The sequence below is a fragment of the Thalassophryne amazonica genome, chromosome 12 (assembly GCF_902500255.1).
Source record: "Thalassophryne amazonica chromosome 12, fThaAma1.1, whole genome shotgun sequence".
Taxonomy (NCBI): Eukaryota; Metazoa; Chordata; class Actinopteri; order Batrachoidiformes; family Batrachoididae; genus Thalassophryne; species Thalassophryne amazonica.
In genome coordinates this window covers 62394710-62415067 of record NC_047114.1, presented here as the reverse complement: position 1 = coordinate 62415067, position 20358 = coordinate 62394710, and the positions used below count along the sequence as shown (strand labels likewise).

The following is a 20358-nucleotide window of genomic DNA, read 5'->3' as shown; positions in this document are numbered from 1 at the left end:
GGTGTGTCTTCATGCTTACACGCGTACTTACAATAACCTAGAAAAGGAAAGACAGGTGCGAAAAAGGGGTAATGGTGAAATAAACCAGTCAATGCATGGAAAGTTACTGAAATTCACACACAATGAGTATCTTTTATTTTTTTTAGTAACTGCCTACCGTTTGGTCAGTGAGTGTGGGAAGCACAATGGTTTTCTCCATCGTGTTCATCACCAGTTTCCACAATTCCTTCAGCACTCTCTTCAGAACAGTCTTCTCACAGATCTTAGCGAACAGCGAGAGGCTGAAAAACAGAAAGACTCTTTGAACTGACAGACATGAAGGCTGCTCCTGAACTCGTCCCCGCATGTTACATCTCTGATATTATTATGTCACATATTATATTATTATGTATTTCACATACTTGCTGTCTAGGAAGTCCATAATGGGTTGCAGGACATTGTCAGCCTCCTGCACCACACTGCCATTGGCCGGGACAGTCTGACCTTTGACTTGGGCCAAGATGTCCCCCATCTGTCTCACGTTGTCCAATATCTGGGGCTGGAAACTACATCACATACAAAGAGCCACATGACAAATAGACCTTGATATCAGCAGCACAGGCTGCACTGCAAATGTGAAATCACAAATTTAACACCCTCAGATTTAAATGAACACTGAACTAGTGTTTCCCATAAAAATCTTTTTGAAAGTGTTGAATTAACACTCTGATAGTGAAATATGGTTCATTCTTCCAGCTCATTCTTGCTAAACCCCATCTTCAGACCATGGAAGGATGCTAAATTGTTTACATGGAAACCTGACTGAAACTTGGACACTCCACACAGGCAGGATTCAAGCCAACAACCTATTGATTGGACAATAAAACCAATACTGGACCACAGTATAGAGTTAAATCATCTCTCAACAAGTGTCATTTTAATTCAGCCCAGTAACTGCTTCAGTAACCTATTACAGACAATGGTCCAGCCCAGTTTTGTCATTTCATAGTCAGTAGGTTATAGCTTTGAACCCCACCTGTGACAGTTCTGTGTTCAGTGCACAAGTTCTCACCAGGTCTCTGTGCAAACAGAGAATACATGTGGTTCAAGCTGCTTTCCCCACAGTCATGACTTTGACCACAAGACCACCAGAACTATAGAACTGTGTCATGTCCTGGCAATCGTCTTGGACCTGGAAAATTTTATTACAGAGATTAGAGCATGCCATAGGTATTAAAGGCACTGCGCTGCTGTGGTTTGAATCATATTTGTCTAATAGATTACAATTTGTTCATGTAAATGGGGAATCTTCTTCACAGACTAAAGTTAATTATGGAGTTCCACAAGGTTCTGTGCTAGGACCAATTTTATTTACTTTATACATGCTTCCCTTAGGCAGTATTATTAGACGGTATTGCTTAAATTTTCATTGTTACGCAGATGATACCCAGCTTTATCTATCCATGAAGCCAGAGGACACACACCAATTAGCTAAACTGCAGGATTGTCTTACAGACATAAAGACATGGATGACCTCTAATTTCCTGCTTTTAAACTCAGATAAAACTGAAGTTATTGTACTTGGCCCCACAAATCTTAGAAACATGGTGTCTAACCAGATCCTTACTCTGGATGGCATTACCCTGACCTCTAGTAATACTGTGAGAAATCTTGGAGTCATTTTTGATCAGGATATGTCATTCAAAGCGCATATTAAACAAATATGTAGGACTGCTTTTTTGCATTTACGCAATATCTCTAAAATCAGAAAGGTCTTGTCTCAGAGTGATGCTGAAAAACTAATTCATGCATTTATTTCCTCTAGGCTGGACTATTGTAATTCATTATTATCAGGTTGTCCTAAAAGTTCCCTAAAAAGCCTTCAGTTAATTCAAAATGCTGCAGCTAGAGTACTGACGGGGACTAGAAGGAGAGAGCATATCTCACCCATATTGGCCTCTCTTCATTGGCTTCCTGTTAATTCTAGAATAGAATTTAAAATTCTTCTTCTTACTTATAAGGTTTTGAATAATCAGGTCCCATCTTATCTTAGGGACCTCGTAGTACCATATCACCCCAATAGAGCGCTTCGCTCTCAGACTGCAGGCTTACTTGTAGTTCCTAGGGTTTGTAAGAGTAGAATGGGAGGCAGAGCCTTCAGCTTTCAGGCTCCTCTCCTGTGGAACCAGCTCCCAATTCAGATCAGGGAGACAGACACCCTCTCTACTTTTAAGATTAGGCTTAAAACTTTCCTTTTTGCTAAAGCTTATAGTTAGGGCTGGATCAGGTGACCCTGAACCATCCCTTAGTTATGCTGCTATAGACGTAGACTGCTGGGGGGTTCCCATGATGCACTGTTTCTTTCTCTTTTTGCTCTGTATGCACCACTCTGCATTTAATCATTAGTGATCGATCTCTGCTCCCCTCCACAGCATGTCTTTTTCTTGGTTCTCTCCCTCAGCCCCAACCAGTCCCAGCAGAAGACTGCCCCTCCCTGAGCCTGGTTCTGCTGGAGGTTTCTTCCTGTTAAAAGGGAGTTTTTCCTTCCCACTGTAGCCAAGTGCTTGCTCACAGGGGGTCGTTTTGACCGTTGGGGTTTTACATAATTATTGTATGGCCTTGCCTTACAATATAAAGCGCCTTGGGGCAACTGTTTGTTGTGATTTGGCGCTATATAAAAAAATTGATTGATTGATTGACCTTTGGGGAAAATTGTGATGGTAGAAGATGACATCACAACAGTTAAAGTTTCATGACAGTTTTACTGTCATGAAACTTTTACAAATCCTTTTGCTGTCATGCTACAGTCTTGTAGCCATCTTAAAGGCAACCCTGGATATTGTTGGATATTCATGTCAAGTTGGAATTCTGGATCAAATCGTGAGGCATGATGGGCATTTTTGTTTCCTTGTTGCCCCATTTCATTCAGTCTTACTGGAGTCTTGATGATGCTGTGCTAAATCATTGCAATGAACTGTCTTTTATATCATAATAAGGTAATGGTGTTGTTGTAGAGAAGTCTTGTGAGTGAATTTAGGGTCAGGGTTAGGGTTAACCCTAACCCTAACCCAGATTCAACACCAGGGTTCTAGCCACAGTGGGCAGCGCTGGGCGGCCCCGCCCGGTACTGCAAATTTCCACCTGGCTCTCGGGTTCAAATTAGCTGTGCCACCCAGCACAGAATTTCTGAAAGATGAACTGAAATTTTGCTGAAAATGTACTAATTCAATCGTATTTCAAGCTTATAGAGTTATAGTTTTGCAATTTTAAACCAATAATTAAAGTAATAAGAAATCTATTTCTCATTTTCCTCATATCAAATCGCAAACAGCAGAGATCAGAGAGTCAGCGCGTTCTGTGGCCACAGAGCTGTGAAGGGAAGCGGCTGAAAACAGCATCTCTGCTGCGCTCTGAAATGAAGAAAAAAGAAAAAAACTCTGCCATGAAAATCCTATACATTAAATATTCCAGAAGTCCTTCTGTATCTTATGATACATTCAGAAATTTAGAGTTTATTTTACATTTGAAAAAACAGCAGACAGAGTAAGCGATCAGAGTGGGAGGGGGAGGGACAAAGAAAGAGAGGAGAGGAGAGAGAGAGAGAGAGAGAGAAGGAGGGGTGGAGAGGAGGAGGGGCACAGCATCAGTGAAAGAGGAAAGTGAAACTTTTTCATTTAAAAGAGCAGGTTTGACAAATCAGTCCAGGTTTACCTCTTGTTCAAACAAGTCAATTAGGTGTTATATTGTTTAAAAATAAATGTCAATCCCACTCAAACTGTTGAAAAAAAAACCCAACAAAAAAAATTGTCAGGATGACAGAAAAATTGCCTGCTTCACTGGATTAAAAACTACTGTGTGTCATTTTTGAAGAAGAGAGTGAATGCTATGTCCATTAAATATTAGTGTTTTTAACATTTTCAACATTATTTAATTTATTAAATTAGACTTTGACGGAAGCATGCAAAAAAGAACTTTGATCTTACAAATATTACAACATAAATGTAATTTTTTGTTTATTATTCTTGCTTTCAATGCATCTAAAATCATTTAAAATGAGTTAAAATTGGGCTTGCCAATATTGTTTTAGTGATATAAAACCCCTATAACTTCAGGGCCCCCCAAAGCTATGAGCCACGATCACATAATTTACCAGCCACTAAAATGGTCCCAGCTCGAACCCTGTTCAACACAACTTTGACGTGATGTGTTCGTGGACACCCGTGATCCAAATCATGTATGTGGGAACAGGGTGTTCAGAACAATGTTAGTATTTTACACTGCACGAGGGAGGCAAGCAACACTATCAAAAGTGTGAATTTAACACTCATTCAGGATTTATATGGAAATCAGTATAGTTCAGGACTCATTTTAACTTTGAGAGAGTTAATGCAAATATAAACAACACTTGTTCCCACCCACCTGACAGCGAAGATGTGGCTGAGGTCATCCATGACATTATTGAGTTTATTCTGCAGATCCTTGAGGAAATCGCTCGCCTCCACATTAAGCTGGAAGAGGACAAAGAGAGGACATGGATGATAAAACGTCCACTTGACAAAGTTCATTTTATTTCATTTTTTCAGCTGTTTGAGTGCACCAATGGCGACTGGACTTCTAGAACAAGAACCACCAGGTCTCTGATGTTAAAAGAACTGCTCTACATTTCTTACCTTATAAAGAGTGTACAAATGCACGGCATGACACTGTGGATAACATTCCAGTCATGCATGTGCATGGACATCAGATGAACAAACAAAAAACACAAACAACTATAATTTCAGTCATCACAAGGTCATAACTGGTCCAACTAAACATTGTTCTTGAAAATTATCGAAAATACCTGGTGACCTTTGCTAACAGCTCAGGCTACAAAGCATAGTCTTTTGGATGACCGCTATGATGTCCAATTTACTGCAAAGAGCCATTTGGGGTGTGTCAGACTCATTTTTGCTCATTAAAAGGTGCAGAATGCAAGTGGAAGTTGGGTGATCGGAGAAAAGCATTTATGCTCTTCACTAGTCATGGGTATGTTTTGGACACAACAAAAATAAACCAGAGTGTCACCTGTCACCCAGATGCACAGTGCTCTTTTCAGAAAGCAGATTCAAGTGAGAGGTTTTCTGGCGAGTTAAGAGATCTGCACCAACCAGTCAAAGCACATCAGTGCACACTTCAGGGTGAAGCAGGAAAATTTTGTATTTTTCAAAAAGGGCTTGCTTTTATTTCATTTAAAGGTTATTTTAAATTCTGTGGCATGTATTCAAGGAGGGTGTACACATGACTCAAACCCCCACTTATGCCAGGCAAATAACAAGACACTGCACTCAACTTTGTACCAGGTTTTTGTTGCACTATGGTGCAATCATATTCTGCTTTCTCATGATACAAATGCACCTGCAGCTGACCATGCCTCATTTTTCGACCACCATACCCATGGGTGCACAGATGAGCCTGAGACAACTTGCTATTTAAAGCATGTGGGCCAGGGCATGAAAGCCACAACTGCATTAGGTGGACAAGACAAAGGGCACTTGCATAGTGTGGTGCACACCGCTGCAGTGGGCGGAAGAATAATAGGGCCATCAGACACACCAGGTTTATGTCAGTCTTGTGCACATCTGCCACTGTACCTTCAATACATATCAGTCCAAAATCAAAACAAAACAACTAAATCCAAGGTGTCCTTGTGTTAATTTTTATTACTAGGGTTGAGGTATAACATCACACTGTTAACACGTGCACCAATTGTTAATTCAAGAGCAGGCGTACAGATCAATCCCCCCCCGCCTCAGTGACACTACCTGTGTTCTGTGCTCATCTTTTAGGCACAATCACAATGACGTCTGAATGTGTATGAACTTACATCTTTGCCTCCCATGGCCTCAAACATCTTCTCCAGCTGAACTCTGAGCTGCTGGATGTTATTGATGATGATGCATGGCTACAGGCAGAAAAGAGCAAAGATCATTAGACAGCATACACTCACTCTCCCTTTTCTCCATCTGCTTGCAGGTTTTTATTGTAATCAGTAACATTCAATCCTCCTAACTTTCTCACCGCTTGCTTGGCAAAAAGCCTCTCTGTGATGCAGAACAGGAAAAATTGGAGTTTGCAGTAATCACTGCTCTTTCGAGTCTCCTGGTCTCTCTGGGAGTGCAGCCCACTTTCCCCACACTACGCTACATTCAGCTAATTACACAGTCGTAATTCACTTAAAGACACTGTGAACCAGGTACAGCAATTACACTAAAGAGCAGTTTATTATGCTCAAATAAATCAGCCTGACCACTGACCTCACACTGCACGTGTTACTGTCCTCTGTTGTGACACAAACGTCCATCTGCTACCTTGTGCCAAACGTTTCTACTCTTGGGGACTTTTTCGTTCTATGATGTGAATATCACAAACACCTACCACTTTCTCCTTCTTGACATGATTTGGAAAGTCCTTTGCAATGATGTCAGAATAAGACAGCAGGACATTGCCAATGGTCTAAGATTGGAAAAGCAAAAGAGAAAAACATCATAAAAAGGCACGCATAGAGTAAAGAACTACACAAATACTTTGTGAGCATTAAGAGGTGAGAGTCACCTTGGCAAATCTCTTCATGTAGTTTCCAACAATCTGAGGGTCAGGACACTCCAGTTTACGGATGATTTCAAAGCTCTGATTGAGCTGAGAGAAGACGTCGACCACCGAGCAGGAGAATAACGCATGCTCTGATGTGACCTGGAACTGGAGAGGCAGAACAAAGAGGACCAGAAGAGAAACATTTGAAAAAGAGAGGACTAGCTTGTATATCAATCAATTCAATCAATTTTATTTATATAGCGCCAAATCACAACAAACAGTTGCCCCAAGGCGCTTTATATTGTAAGGCAAGGCCTATGGGTGAAATATGCTCTCTCCTTCTAGTCCCCGTTAGTACTCTAGCTGCAGCATTTTGAATTAACTAAAGGCTTTTCAGGGAACTTTTAGGACAACCTGATAATAATGAATTACAATAGTCCAGCCTAGAGGAAATAAATGCATGAATTAGTTTTTCAGCATCACTCTTGAGACAAGACCTTTCTAATTTTAGAGATATTGCATAAATGCAAAAAAGCAGTCCTACATATTTGTTTAATATGGGCTTTGAATGACATATCCTGATCAAAAATGACTCCAAGATTTCTCACAGTATTACTAGAGGTCAGGGTAATGCCATCCAGAGTAAGGATCTGGTTAGACACCATGTTTCTAAGATTTGTGGAGCCAAGTACAATAACTTCAGTTTTATCTGAGTTTAAAAGCAGGAAATTAGAGGTCATCCATGTCTTTATGTCTGTAAGACAATCCTGCAGTTTAGCTAATTGGTGTGTGTCCTCTGGCTTCATGGATAGATAAAGCTGGGTATCATCTGCGTAACAATGAAAATTTAAGCAATGCCGTCTAATAATGCTGCCTAAGGAAAGCATGTATAAAGTGAATAAAATTGGTCCTAGCACAGAACATTGTGGAACTCCATAATTAACCTTAGTCTGTGAAGAAGATTCCCCATTTACATGAACAAATTGTAATTAGATAAATATGATTCAAACCACCGCAGCGCAGTGCAGTATAGTAAACAGAGTGTGATTAAGATCCCATTAGGAACTGATGAAACTGGTGCAGGAACAAATAAATACTCTTTTAGTCTTAACAGTCACATGATGCTTATGATGTGATTCTTCTGCAAGGTAAAAGGAGGTGGTAAGTGTTTCAACAATTCAGCAATTAGTGCAGAGGTGAATGGTGACCGGGCTTGTGTGTGTGTGGGGGGGGGGGGGGGGGGGGGGGGGCAGCTATTTCGCTGACACAGGAAAGCAGGTGACAGTAAGTGGACCCAAAGGATCCCTGATATACGAGCTGGGAGGATCTTTAGCGCTTTGTATCAACCTCTTGCTGTGCAGATATGTAGGCACGAGTGAGACAGAGAGAATACTCTTGTGCTGTAGCATTTGTTTTTATTTAAATTTTTTTCTTTTTGGTATCAAGTCTTCATCAGTGGCCTTGAGGCCTTCAATCTGCATCTCACAATCTGCAAAGTTCTGAGTCAAAGGAGCTGACGTGGAATGGCACAAATGTTTGTGCACAATATGATTTGACCTTTCTAAACAAAATAAATTTTAACTGGATGCTAACTGTTGACAAAGGCAAGGTCTGTATATTTATTTACAGTATTTTATGTCAAAAATAAAACTCAAAATGTTTCTGGGCATATCTTTTATCAGATATGATGTTTTACATTTGCTTGAGATGGCACCTGTTGCTGAGTTTGTGCTGCATGTATGAAGGGTAAAGAAGAAGTGTTACCCCATCTTTTTTGTCCCTCTCTAGGGCTCCATGCAGAAAATCTCTGGACACTTCCTCGTTTTCGTCCAGCCACATGATGACAAATGGCTCAAACCAGCTGCAGGACAATGAATAAGCAGTGCAATTCAACACTCACAGGACAATGCCAAGTTTCTGTGGCAGAGAAGTAAATGCAGGAAATAAAAGATGTAGGTGTTGTATTAAAGTCAATATTTACGCCGGATATTCAGGTACATGCTTCTGGAAAGTGGGCAGCTCCTTGCAGTATTCATTATAAAGCCACTTCACCTTGAAGTGCAAGTTCATGTAATCTGCACTCTTACACAGCCGGTGCTTCTCATGCTCTGAATAAAAAAAGAAACAGAATCACTCTTCCTCTGTCAATTCATACATCATCCACAAAAAACATGCACTCTGGAACTCATCTCCAACCGTTCTGACTTCAATGTCCAAAAAACGCACACACACTTACCCTCCATGGCATATTTCATATCTTGTGCAAACATATTCCACATGACCTCTGCACTGATCTTGCCCACATTCAGCTCTTGGGGAAACCTACAACATGCATAACAATAATCAGGATTAGATACAGCTCTCATTAGATGCCTGTATGATACACCAAGAATAGTACACAACCCATGTATGGACTCAACCGACGTCCTGACACAACATGCAAAATGATGACTAAATGACTGCCAGTTCATTCATGCACAGTCTCTCACCGGAGTTATCAGAGCTGTGCACCTGGGAACCTGCATAGTTACATCACTGTCATGATGTCTGGGAATTGGAATGTCATAGGTCACAATCTGGCTATAGTTCTGTTTTTCATGTTTTTGTTTACTGTTATGGTCACTCTGAGTTATGTGTGGTCATTTTCTCTCCATGTTGTTTTGTGATGTTTATCAGTAGTTCTGATGTTTCTCCTACAAGTCCGTATTCCACAGGGCACCATTCTATTATGATCGCTCACGATCCAAAAACAGGATGAAATGGCTCCAAAATGTGCTGGCTTATAAAGTGCAGACCTGGCAACCCTGCCTCAAAACAAAAATAAGGAGCTGTGCGCCCAGTCAGAACTGCAACAAGCGCTGCTTCTGCTTTAAATTTTTACCCTGATGGAACATGATCAAGTATCAAGCTGTACTCACGAGGAATACCCTGTTTAAAGACATTCAAACATGATTAAAGCTGTTAAGACTATGAACACCTGGAAGTTACCACGCACTAGCAATGATTTGGTGAATCGGGATAAAATTTTTGAACAGCTCGAAAATTTCACCCCGATTTTAAAACTGGTGGTTTTAAAATGATGGCCGTTAACTACTCATATACCAAGTTTGTTAAACACTGGCAAAGATTGATCAAGAAGTTACTAAGGAAAGGTGCTCTGTGGAACAGGGCTTTGAGTTTTGACTTCTGAGTTGTTGCCCTCCGCATTCACAATTCTGAGTTTAATTGCACCACATTCTTTATAAATGGCATCAGAACATCTCCTAGTTTGCAAATTGTATTAGATTCTGCGATCTGTGTTACAGTGTTTCTGACTCCACATTACTGACTTTTGCTATTATTTCTGTCTTTGCCTGCTGTTTTGGATCTGGTTACAGTGTTTTTGATCCCACGTTGTAGACCCTCGCTGCCAATACACAGATTCCTGTCCTTCACCTGCCGCTTGCACTCTGTGGTATGGGAATGCCTGGGTTATCCTGGTGGTATTGAAACTCTGTATCAATCTCCAGAAACAGTAACCTGACTGGATATAGTTCTTTCTGTATATGTAAAAAAAGTACCTGCAATACTCAGTTAAAGCCACAATGTTGTTTTGTTCATTTATTCAAAAATGTAAAAGCAAGAAAAGGACTCATCTGGTATGTTTAAACAGATTGTAATGAACGCATCCTTTTTGAATAAAAAAGTGAATGGAAAAAAAAAAGAATACCTGGGTTTTGAACTCATTCTGGGTTCTGGAAAATTATACTGCTTAATGACTTGAAAGACTGTTGCTATTGATCAGTTCTGGCTTTTGACCTCTGCCTGGCTCTGGATGATTCTTATGTGATTTTCCATCAGAGAAGCTGAAGCTATTTTTGGACTGATTACGATATACCTGAACCAAGGCAGTGTTACTGACCAGTTCTCATGCCTTGGTTTGCTGCTACAGCTCAGTTATATTTTTGTGGACAATAAAACCTGCTCCTTCATTGTGGTTCATTGCTTTGGGGTCCTTGACTAAATCCATTATACTGATAAGCTACTACATTCTTTCACATGCCACATTTCTATTCCAAAAACCTTTGTGTTAAATGCAAATCGATGTATTAAGCTGGTGACATTTGATTTTATTCACTCCTTAACACTATGTGGTTAATATTTTCACATTTCTCAAACTGTGAGTAAATTTCCCCTGTCCTACACATGCTATTCTTAGTGTTATGTGCTGGGGTGTTTGGCTGGCTTGGTTTTTGTTTTCTGTTTCTCCCACCAGGTGGTATGCATTCAGGACTGAGTGGCTGAGTATTAGGACCTCACCCGGAACACCTGAGGCTTGTTTTCACGTGCAGGTCATCAGGGCTCACAGCTGTGGTGTATTCTGTCTTGATCAGAGATTGCTGCACTTAAACCTTGAATGCACAGTGTGTAATTGCCAGAGACTCGACCTTGTGAGCAGACGTGTGAGATCGGCGTTGGGAGAACAATCTCACCATTACAGACGCAGAGACCGCTCCAGGTTTGACGCCACAGTCTGTGAAGGAGGATTGGGTGAGGTCTCACGCTCTTCAGCACACTTCCTGAGGTAATTTGGTTTTGGTGACTTTTATGAAGTAATGACAGTGGATTTGGTGTCCCTCACACCTTGTGTTATTGAGCTGTCACGTTATGCTAATTGTCTAATCAGCTTCTGCTGCAGTGGAGATTTGAACTGAGTTGTTCCGTGCCTGCAGGGTGAGAAGCTGATATATATTTAAGCCAGGAAGTGTTTGCTGATTGTGTGCACCTTTTGAGCTGTGTCTCTCTGGGTGGAGAGTGTTGGACTCACCTCATATTTTCTTTCTTCACAGACTCGGTCTGTCGCGGCCACCTGGGAGGTGTTGGCGGGGTCCCTGGGTCCGAACCATTTGCGCTGTTGAGAGCGCGCCGTGTTTTCACCTCACCAGACCGCGGACATTTTTGGTTGTTTATCACTAAACTCACTATGATTATTAAATTCTGTTATCATTTGAACCGTGCTCTGCTTATTTTATGCTGGGTCCTGTCAAACGCTGGGTCGGTGCTCCGACCGCGTCCGACACATAACAGTAGTCTCTGGCCATTTAACAATGGACCAGCGGAAGCAGAGACGGTATTTTTGGCGGGAAGGCTGCAGCAGATGTTGGAGTTGATCCGGGATCAGTTGCGGGTGCTCTCTGCCCGGGTTGTGCGTGTTGGTGCGCGCATGGTGGAGTTCACAGCTTGGGTTGTGTCGCACCCCGCTGTTACGGCTGTAGCCCCGTCTCCTCCCGTGCAGCTGGCTCCGACGCCTGTTGTAGCAGCCCCGGTGGTATTTAGTTTGCACTTTAAGCTGTTTGTTATAACCTGCTGTCGTTTACAGCAGTGTGAATTGGTTTTTACTCTGTTACCACGGGGATTTTCTTATTTGGCACTTTGGCTCCCTCTGTTGGTGACAGAGTCACATTACCGTCCAGGTTCAAAGGATGGAAAACAATGTTTTTCCATTCTTTGCACTTGACGATGTAGGCCAATGTTAGTTTTTTTATTGGTCTATTATCTGTTTCTTGTTTTAGTATGTGGTGTTTTTATCAGGGGTTAATTTGTTGTTTTGTGGGTTTTAAAGCACTGTCTGTGGTCTGGAGTTGAAATACAGGCTGTCTGGAGCATAGTTGGACCCAGGTGACTTTATGTTTTATGTTTATGTTTGTCTTTTTTTCTTTTTTTTTTTTTTTCTTTTGGTTTCACCTCCCAGGGTTTGATGGGACGGTCCTCTGGGGGGTCATGGGGGGGGGGGGGGGGTAATTGGGTTGTTTTTTCTTTTTCTCTTTTTTTTTTGTTTTTGTTGTTCCCTCTCTTCTCCTCTGGCTCCAGCCGTTTGAGCCGTACGTTGTCGGCATTGCTGGGGTGGTGCAGTTCGGTTATGCTGGGCGTTTCCCAGGTAACCTCTGCACCCGGGAGGGGGGGGGGGGTGTAGGGGTATTTTTTTTAATTCCCTGTTCCACCTCCGGCTTCAGCGCACCTTTGCGCCGTACGCCATCTGCGAAGCTGAGGTTTCAGTGGAATATACCCGCAGCTGGTGGCTGGTTTAAAAGTCGGAGGGGTGGCGCCGTTTTGTGCCGTATGCCATTACCGCTGTTCCACTCCTCCTGGTTGACTTTTGGGGTATAGTCATGGTTGGTGACACTGGACGTACTTCCAGTTTCCCCTGCGCTGAGGGGATGGGGTTGGGGTTGTTTTGTTTTGTTTTCCCCCAGTTTCCACCCTCAGGGTGTGACTGTGGTGTCCTCTGGGGGGGGGGGGGGGGGGGGAATCAAGGATCAAGGATCAAGGAAATTTTATTGTCATATGCACAGAACAGAAGAACTTTCCTGCACAATGAAATGTGGCTACTGCATTTAACCCATCCTATTTGCCAGTAGGAGCAGAGGTCGCCATTAGGCGCCCGGGGACCAGCTCCAGATGTACATCCCTGCCTTGGTCAACAGCAGGGCTGAGCAAACCAACACCGACCCATAACAAACAACACACATAACACACAGCACATAGGCCGGCCCGGTACATAAAACATATATATGAAGCAAAACACGAGGGAAAAGGAGAAGAAAAAAACCCCTCATAGCCGCTGCATTACACAGCGGCAATGAGGAAAAAAAAAAAAATCCCATCAGCACAAAAAACAATAATCACAGAGACAAAACAAGGACACAGGACGACAACCGAGATTTGAAAGGACCAGTTTATCAGAACACTCCAGAAGGCAGCCAGTTTCGGCGCCGTCAACGGCCTTGTTCGACAGTCTTGGGGGGAAGGGAACAGCCCTGCGCAGGCTGAGAAAGTCCTGGACAGTCCACAGTTCACGTCAGAGCTGGAGAAGCTGAGGGGAGGGGGGAAGACCAGGGAGCGAGGCATAAGAGTGTTGTTCTTCTGAGGAGGTATCTTATCACAGCGACCTTGAAGTGCAGCTGTATTTGGGGAAGCCAAATGAATAGCCAGATTAACAGACGCCTGAAAGATGCCACAGTTCTGAGAACAGAGTGGCTCCCAATGCATCTGAAATGTAGAATGTGGTCTTCACAGACGGTCATAGCGGGTTTCCAGGGCTGCAATCTTCTGCGCAGCCACTGCCTTCCCAATCGAATCAATCATATAGGGCAGCTTGGAACGACCAATCAAAGCTGCTTCCACTTTCTTGATTTTCCGGTAAACCAGCAAGTGCCCCGCTCCACACATCAGAAAGCCGGTCACCACCAAGCCGAATATGTACACATCTTCAACGTCCTCCACAGAAAGCATGTAAAGGCACATGACCTGCCATCACGAGTCCATCACGTAACCCATCACATGCGTCCCAGCAGGACAGGTCGGGTCCTCCGCTCCCGAAGATCTTGTAGAAAAAATAGTGTCAATTGCGTTCAGAGACCACTTTAACAGATCCATTTTTGTCGTTTCCAGAAGAGCAAAGCTGCAGCCTCACAGACAACACGCCACAAAAGCAGGAAAGATAAGGAGGGAGGGAGAAGAGAAAAGTGCGTCCGTCTCGGTCGAGTGCAAGCTGGCAAGTGAAATGACTGTGGGACCATCTAGCCGTAGACGGCCGGGGCTGGGTCTGTTGTTAGTCATGGGGGGGTGTCTCTGGGAGGCGCTGGGAGCCCCCGTGGGTGACTTTGGATCCCAGAGGGACCTCGGCTGTGGTTATTACTCCTGGAGCTGGCGGGATGTCCTCTGGGGGGTTTTGGTCCCTACATGTCGTCCGGGGGGGGGGGGGGGGGGGGGGTAGATTTTTTATTTTTTTTTCAAGCTTAAGTTTGGGTCGTGTTTTGTTTGTTTTTCTTTTCTCCTCTTCCTGGGGTTTGATGGGACGGTCCTCTGGGGAGGAGGGGTTGGTATGGTTGTTTGTGTTTTTTTTTTTTTTTCTTTTTTTTCTCCCAGTTTGCACCCCTGGGATTTGGTTGTGGTGTTCCCTGGGGGGGTTATTTGGGTTTTTTGTTTTTGTTTTATGACTAAGCAGACTCTAAAACATAGTCGAAAGATGGCTGAATGCACAGGTTCAAGAACTCCTGGCCAAAATTGAGCAAAGTGAACGACAGAAGCAAGAGTTGACAGAAACGAATGCAAAGATGCAGTCAGAGGTGGAGACTCTAACAGATCTGCTAAATGAAGCAGAAGGCAAGATCATCAAATTCAACAAGAGACATCTCGGCACTGGAGTGTCAGCTGCAGGATACTCAGGAGCTGGCCCAAGAGGAAATCCATTAGACACCTTCCTTCTCCATCCGCCTAGGGCAGATGGAGGATGAGGGGAATATGTTGCAGGAGATGCTGAAAGAAAAGGAAGAGAGCAAGAAGACTGTGGCGAAGCCAGTTTCTACTCTCTAGACTCAGCTGGCTGAAAGGAAGACAAAGGCAGGTTAGGACGCCTTGTCAGTAGAGGGGGCTGAAGAGGGCCTCAAGTGAGTCCAATGGGAGTTTGGACAGTGTTCAGCGGCAGCTGGAGTAGAAAAGTTCAGCCTATGGACAAACTGGATATGATAGTAATCCGTTTGTAGCAAGAATTGGATGACCTCATGGTGGACCAGGACCACCTTCGGCAGGTTGTCTCCAATCTGAAGAGGAAGGAAAAGAAGTCTGACCAGATGCGGGCCAAAGAGAAATGCATTGCTACTCGGTATGCAGAGGAGCATTATTGTGCCGAAGCGGAGGCCAGGGAGAAGGAGACAAAAGTCTTGAACCTGGCAGGAGAGTTGAAGCCTCTTACAAACCCGAAAGGTGAACTATATGATTATTATTATATAATCATTACTATGATTATTAAATTCTGTTATCTTTTGAACGGTGCTCTGCTTATTTTATGCTGGGTCCTGTCAAACGCTGGGTCGATACATAACACTTAGTTCAGAGACAGTGTACATCAATCAAATTAGCAGCCTTGATGCTAATGGAAAGGTCTTGGCAGCCACTAATCAATCAATCAGTTTTATTTATATAGCGCCAAATCACAACAAACAGTTGCCCCAAGGCGCTTTATATTGTAAGGCAAGGCCATACAATAATTACGTAAAAACCCCAACGGTCAAAACGACCCCCTGTGAGCAAGCACTTGGCGACAGTGGGAAGGAAAAACTCCCTTTTAACAGGAAGAAACCTCCAGCAGAACCAGGCTCAGGGAGGGGCAGTCTTCTGCTGGGACTGGTTGGGGCTGAGGGAGAGAACCAGGAAAAAGACATGCTGTGGAGGGGAGCAGAGATCAATCACTAATGATTAAATGCAGAGTGGTGCATACAGAGCAAAAAGAGAAAGAAACACTCAGTGCATCATGGGAACCCCCCAGCAGTCTAAGTCTATAGCAGCATAACTAAGGGATGGTTCAGGGTCACCTGATCCAGCCCTAACTATAAGCTTTAGCAAAAAGGAAAGTTTTAAGCCTAATCTTAAAAGTAGAGAGGGTGTCTGTCTCCCTGATCTGAATTGGGAGCTGGTTCCACAGGAGAGGAGCCTGAAAGCTGAATGCTCTGCCTCCCATTCTACTCTTACAAACCCTAGGAACTACAAGTAAGCCTGCAGTCTGAGAGCAAAGCGCTCTATTGGGGTGATATGGTACTATGAGGTCCCTAAGATAAGATGGGACCTGATTATTCAAAACCTTATAAGTAAGAAGAAGAATTTTTAATTCTATTCTAGAATTAACAGGAAGCCAATGAAGAGAGGCCAATATGGGTGAGATATGCTCTCTCCTTCTAGTCCCCGTCAGTACTCTAGCTGCAGCATTTTGAATTAACTGAAGGCTTTTCAGGGAACTTTTAGGACAACCTGATAATAATGAATTACAATAGTCATGTCTAGAGGAAATAAATGCATGAATTAGTTTTTCAGCATCACTCTGAGACAAGACCTTTCTAATTTTAGAGATATTGCGTAAATGCAAAAAAGCAGTCCTACATATTTGTTTAATATGCGCTTTGAATGACATATCCTGATCAAAAATGACTCCAAGATTTCTCACAGTATTACTAGAGGTCAGGGTAATGCCATCCAGAGTAAGGATCTGGTTAGACACCATGTTTCTAAGATTTGTGGGGCCAAGTACAATAACTTCAGTTTTATCTGACTTTAAAAGCAGAAAATTAGAGGTCATCCATGTCTTTATGTCTGTAAGACAATCCTGCAGTTTAGCTAATTGGTGTGTGTCCTCTGGCTTCATGGATAGATAAAGCTGGGTATCATCTGCGTAACAATGAAAATTTAAGCAATGCCGTCTAATAATACTGCCTAAGGGAAGCATGTATAAAGTGAATAAAATTGGTCCTAGCACAGAACCTTGTGGAACTCCATAATTAACCTTAGTCTGTGAAGAAGATTCCCCATTTACATGGACAAAATGTAATCTATTAGATAAATATGATTCAAACCACCGCAGCGCAGTGCCTTTAATACCTATGGCATGCTCTAATCTCTGTAATAAAATTTTATGGTCAACAGTATCAAAAGCAGCACTGAGGTCTAACAGAACAAGCACAGAGATGAGTCCACTGTCTGAGGCCATAAAAAGATCATTTGTAACCTTCACTAATGCTGTTTCTGTACTATGATGAATTCTAAAACCTGACTGAAACTCTTCAAATAGACCATTCCTCTGCAGATGATCAGTTAGCTGTTTTACAACTACCCTTTCAAGAATTTTTGAGAGAAAAGGAAGGCTGGAGATTGGCCTATAATTAGCTAAGATAGCTGGGTCAAGTGATGGCTTTTAAGTAATGGTTTAATTACTGCCACCTTAAAAGCCTGTGGTACATAGCCAACTAATAAAGATAGATTGATCATATTTAAGATCGAAGCATTAAATAATGGTAGGGCTTCCTTGAGCAGCCTGGTAGGAATGGGGTCTAATAGACATGTTGATGGTTTGGATGAAGTAACTAATGAAAATAACTCAGACAGAACAATCTGAGAGAAAGAGTCTAACCAAATACCGGCATCACTGAAAGCAGCCAAAGATAACGATACGTCTTTGGGATGGTTATGAGTAATTTTTTTCTCTAATAGTTAAAATTTTATTAGCAAAGAAAGTCATGAAGTCATTACTAGTTAAAGTTAAAGGAATACTCGGCTCAATAGAGCTCTGACTCTTTGTCAGCCTGGCTACAGTGCTGAAAAGAAACCTGGGGTTGTTCTTATTTTCTTCAATTAGTGATGAGTAGTAAGATGTCCTAGCTTTACGGAGGGCTTTTTTATAGAGCAACAGACTCTTTTTCCAGGCTAAGTGAAGATCTTCTAAATTAGTGAGATGCCATTTCCTCTCCAACTTACGGGTTATCTGCTGAAGAACACTGTTGCATATATTAAAAGTATATATAGAGAGTACTATACTTTAATAAAGCAATACTGTGTATAATTGGTTTCATTTCACACTTGCTTTGTTTTCAACTTTTAACTAAATAGCAGAGAAGGAAGCCTTGAAGTTCACACTTTTGCCTGATTTTTTTTTTTTTTTTTTTGCTCCTATTATGTGTGCATGCCCATCCTCAAATTCACTCAATTTGTATTTCTAACTGCAATTCATTAACAATTCAAAATCACATTAATTTAATTTTTTTATTCTAAAGTGGGCTTGAACTTTGCAGTACTGGCTATGCATCTACACAGTAAACACCAAAACTCCGATTATGATCGGTGACTCACTGATTAAGACAAGGAGTGTAGGAGTTTTTATCTTCCTCTATGATGGACACAATGAGGGTAATGAGTTTGGACCAAAAGTCCAGGTTTTTTATGCTGGGACCCTGTTCATCTGGCGGGACCGCCTTTGACTGGTGAAAGTAAAAAGTACATAAAATTAATGCTTGTGAAAATCCGTGTCCATCAACAAATGCCATCAAAAGCATTAATGTGACTGGATTTTGATGTTTTTAGTCAGGTACATCACAATGCACTAAGGCTTACAGGGTCCGTCTGGTATTCTCTGTTGTAGAGGTCGTGGCAGTTGTTAAATATATATTCATAGGTAGAGTTTAAGCAGGCTTTCACACAGTCCTTCACCACCTGGCTTGCTCTTGGCGGACTCTGCAGCTCTTGGACCTGAACGTTACCAAACAAATGTTTAAGTCATCAGATATCTATAAACTCTAATCATCAAGCTCCACAAATAACAGTAAAAACAAATATGCAAACACGCCCCCCTTCCCCCATTCCATGAAAGTATTTTCAGTTTGAATAGGTTAATTAATGCTCAGATGACCTTCACTTTTTGCCTCAGGCTATGTTCCAGAAAGTACTGGAAATTTTGCATGCAGCATGCTTATTTTGGAGGAAAGTAAATGTAACATTCTTTCTTTTTACCTTCATCCTGAAGAATGTGATGCTAGTCAGAAGATCAACAGTAGACTTGAGGTCTTGAAGCCTTTCCGGACTGCTGGCAGGAAAATTATTCTTTAAACACATTTACAAACACAAAGAAAGGATTAAAAGATTGACAGACAAAGCCGAACTTTTGCTTGAAACGCTTGTGCTTCATGTAGTAAAAGAAGAAGTGAGAGTAACAACACATTTTCTTTATCAAAACAGAGGATGGACACTTTAACGCATGTCCAACGTGCTGTGTCTACATCAGTGTAAATTTCACAGACAAAATAAAATAACCAGTACCCGGTACATGGACAGGTCAATCCTCAGGGAGTTGTGCAGCTGATCCAATAGTTTGACAAATCGCTCCTTCTAAACATAAAAAGATGCAAAAACACAGCAAATGGCTGAGAAATACACCACGTCTGAGGGATTAGCATTTAACTAGACAAACCCAAAACAGGATCTGAGTTGGCTGATATTGGAGAAGAGGGCTGGACCACATTATACAGCTGTCATGTGGTACACGGAGGCCCAGAGGGAGTGCAAACTACACAAGCACCATATGACTTTAGCATGAATCAGTCAGAAAATAAACGAATGAAACAATAAACAGCTATGACTATAGAAATGGGACACATTTTTCAGGGACTCACGCCAAAGTTTGATGCTGCAAATCTATCTGAGGCAGAAACATTGTTGGAGGACTGAGTGGTGTGCGCGTAATACGCATTGATGTTGGCAAGTAGGGTGCTCATCACAGCTGGAACTCCAGGACACATGTACTTTGATGACAAGCAGGCGAAATGGCTGTTGAGAAAGTGTCCATAAAAAAGAGAACGATGTTTGTTTGTTTTTTTCCTGTATGTCAACATTGACTAAACAAATCCAGAAAAAAACTCTACATACTGCAGTTTGGTTATTTTATATTGACAAAAATAAATAAATAAATAAATAAATAAAATAAAATAAAAACCTGAAAGCATTTTTAGCAGTGATGAAACCTGTGCTTCTAACACTTTAATAAACTGTGTTCAAGATTTAAAGAAATTCATAAAGGACTGACGTCATAGCCTGGTAAATGGACTCAACGCCGTATCGCATGGCGAATTCGTCCACTATCTCCTGAGCGGTCTCCTCAAAGTACACCTTCCAAGCATCATCCCCTTTAGCATCAGGGATTTTAACGACACCTCCATTTTGCTCCTCTGTGGTGAACTGGAACAGATGCTAAACACAGACAAAAAACAAAGGCGATAAGGGCTAATTCATTTATTCTAACAGATCAAGGACAGCTTTAGCATGGCTAACAACACTTAGCACAGGAGGTGTGGCAAAGATTTACCTTTAACAACAATGAGCAGGATAATTTAGATGTGACTTAAAAAATACAAAAGTCATCTAAATGATGCTTTTCTATCAAATTAACACTTCACATTTGGATAAATGGAAACATATATTTTCTAAATGATAAAAATCTGACCCCACTTTTTT

The 20358-nt window shown here is 42.0% G+C and overlaps 1 protein-coding gene across 3 annotated transcripts in view; it reads right to left on the bottom strand.

Annotated features, from left to right (window-relative positions):
- LOC117521082 (protein unc-13 homolog A-like) overlaps positions 1-20358 on the bottom strand; it is a 97201-nt gene that overhangs the window by 9497 nt on the left and 67346 nt on the right. For all 3 annotated transcript variants that reach the window (XM_034182398.1, XM_034182399.1, XM_034182400.1), the window contains 15 exons: positions 19931-20094; positions 19521-19674; positions 19168-19236; positions 18862-18951; positions 18466-18600; positions 18205-18332; positions 8786-8871; positions 8531-8657; positions 8314-8410; positions 6571-6714; positions 6394-6471; positions 5843-5920; positions 4399-4487; positions 402-545; positions 158-281 (listed from right to left, as the gene is read on the bottom strand). In XM_034182398.1, coding sequence (XP_034038289.1) covers positions 158-281; positions 402-545; positions 4399-4487; positions 5843-5920; positions 6394-6471; positions 6571-6714; positions 8314-8410; positions 8531-8657; positions 8786-8871; positions 18205-18332; positions 18466-18600; positions 18862-18951; positions 19168-19236; positions 19521-19674; positions 19931-20094 — 1707 coding nt within the window. The remainder of the gene's footprint in view (positions 1-157; positions 282-401; positions 546-4398; positions 4488-5842; positions 5921-6393; positions 6472-6570; positions 6715-8313; positions 8411-8530; positions 8658-8785; positions 8872-18204; positions 18333-18465; positions 18601-18861; positions 18952-19167; positions 19237-19520; positions 19675-19930; positions 20095-20358) is intronic.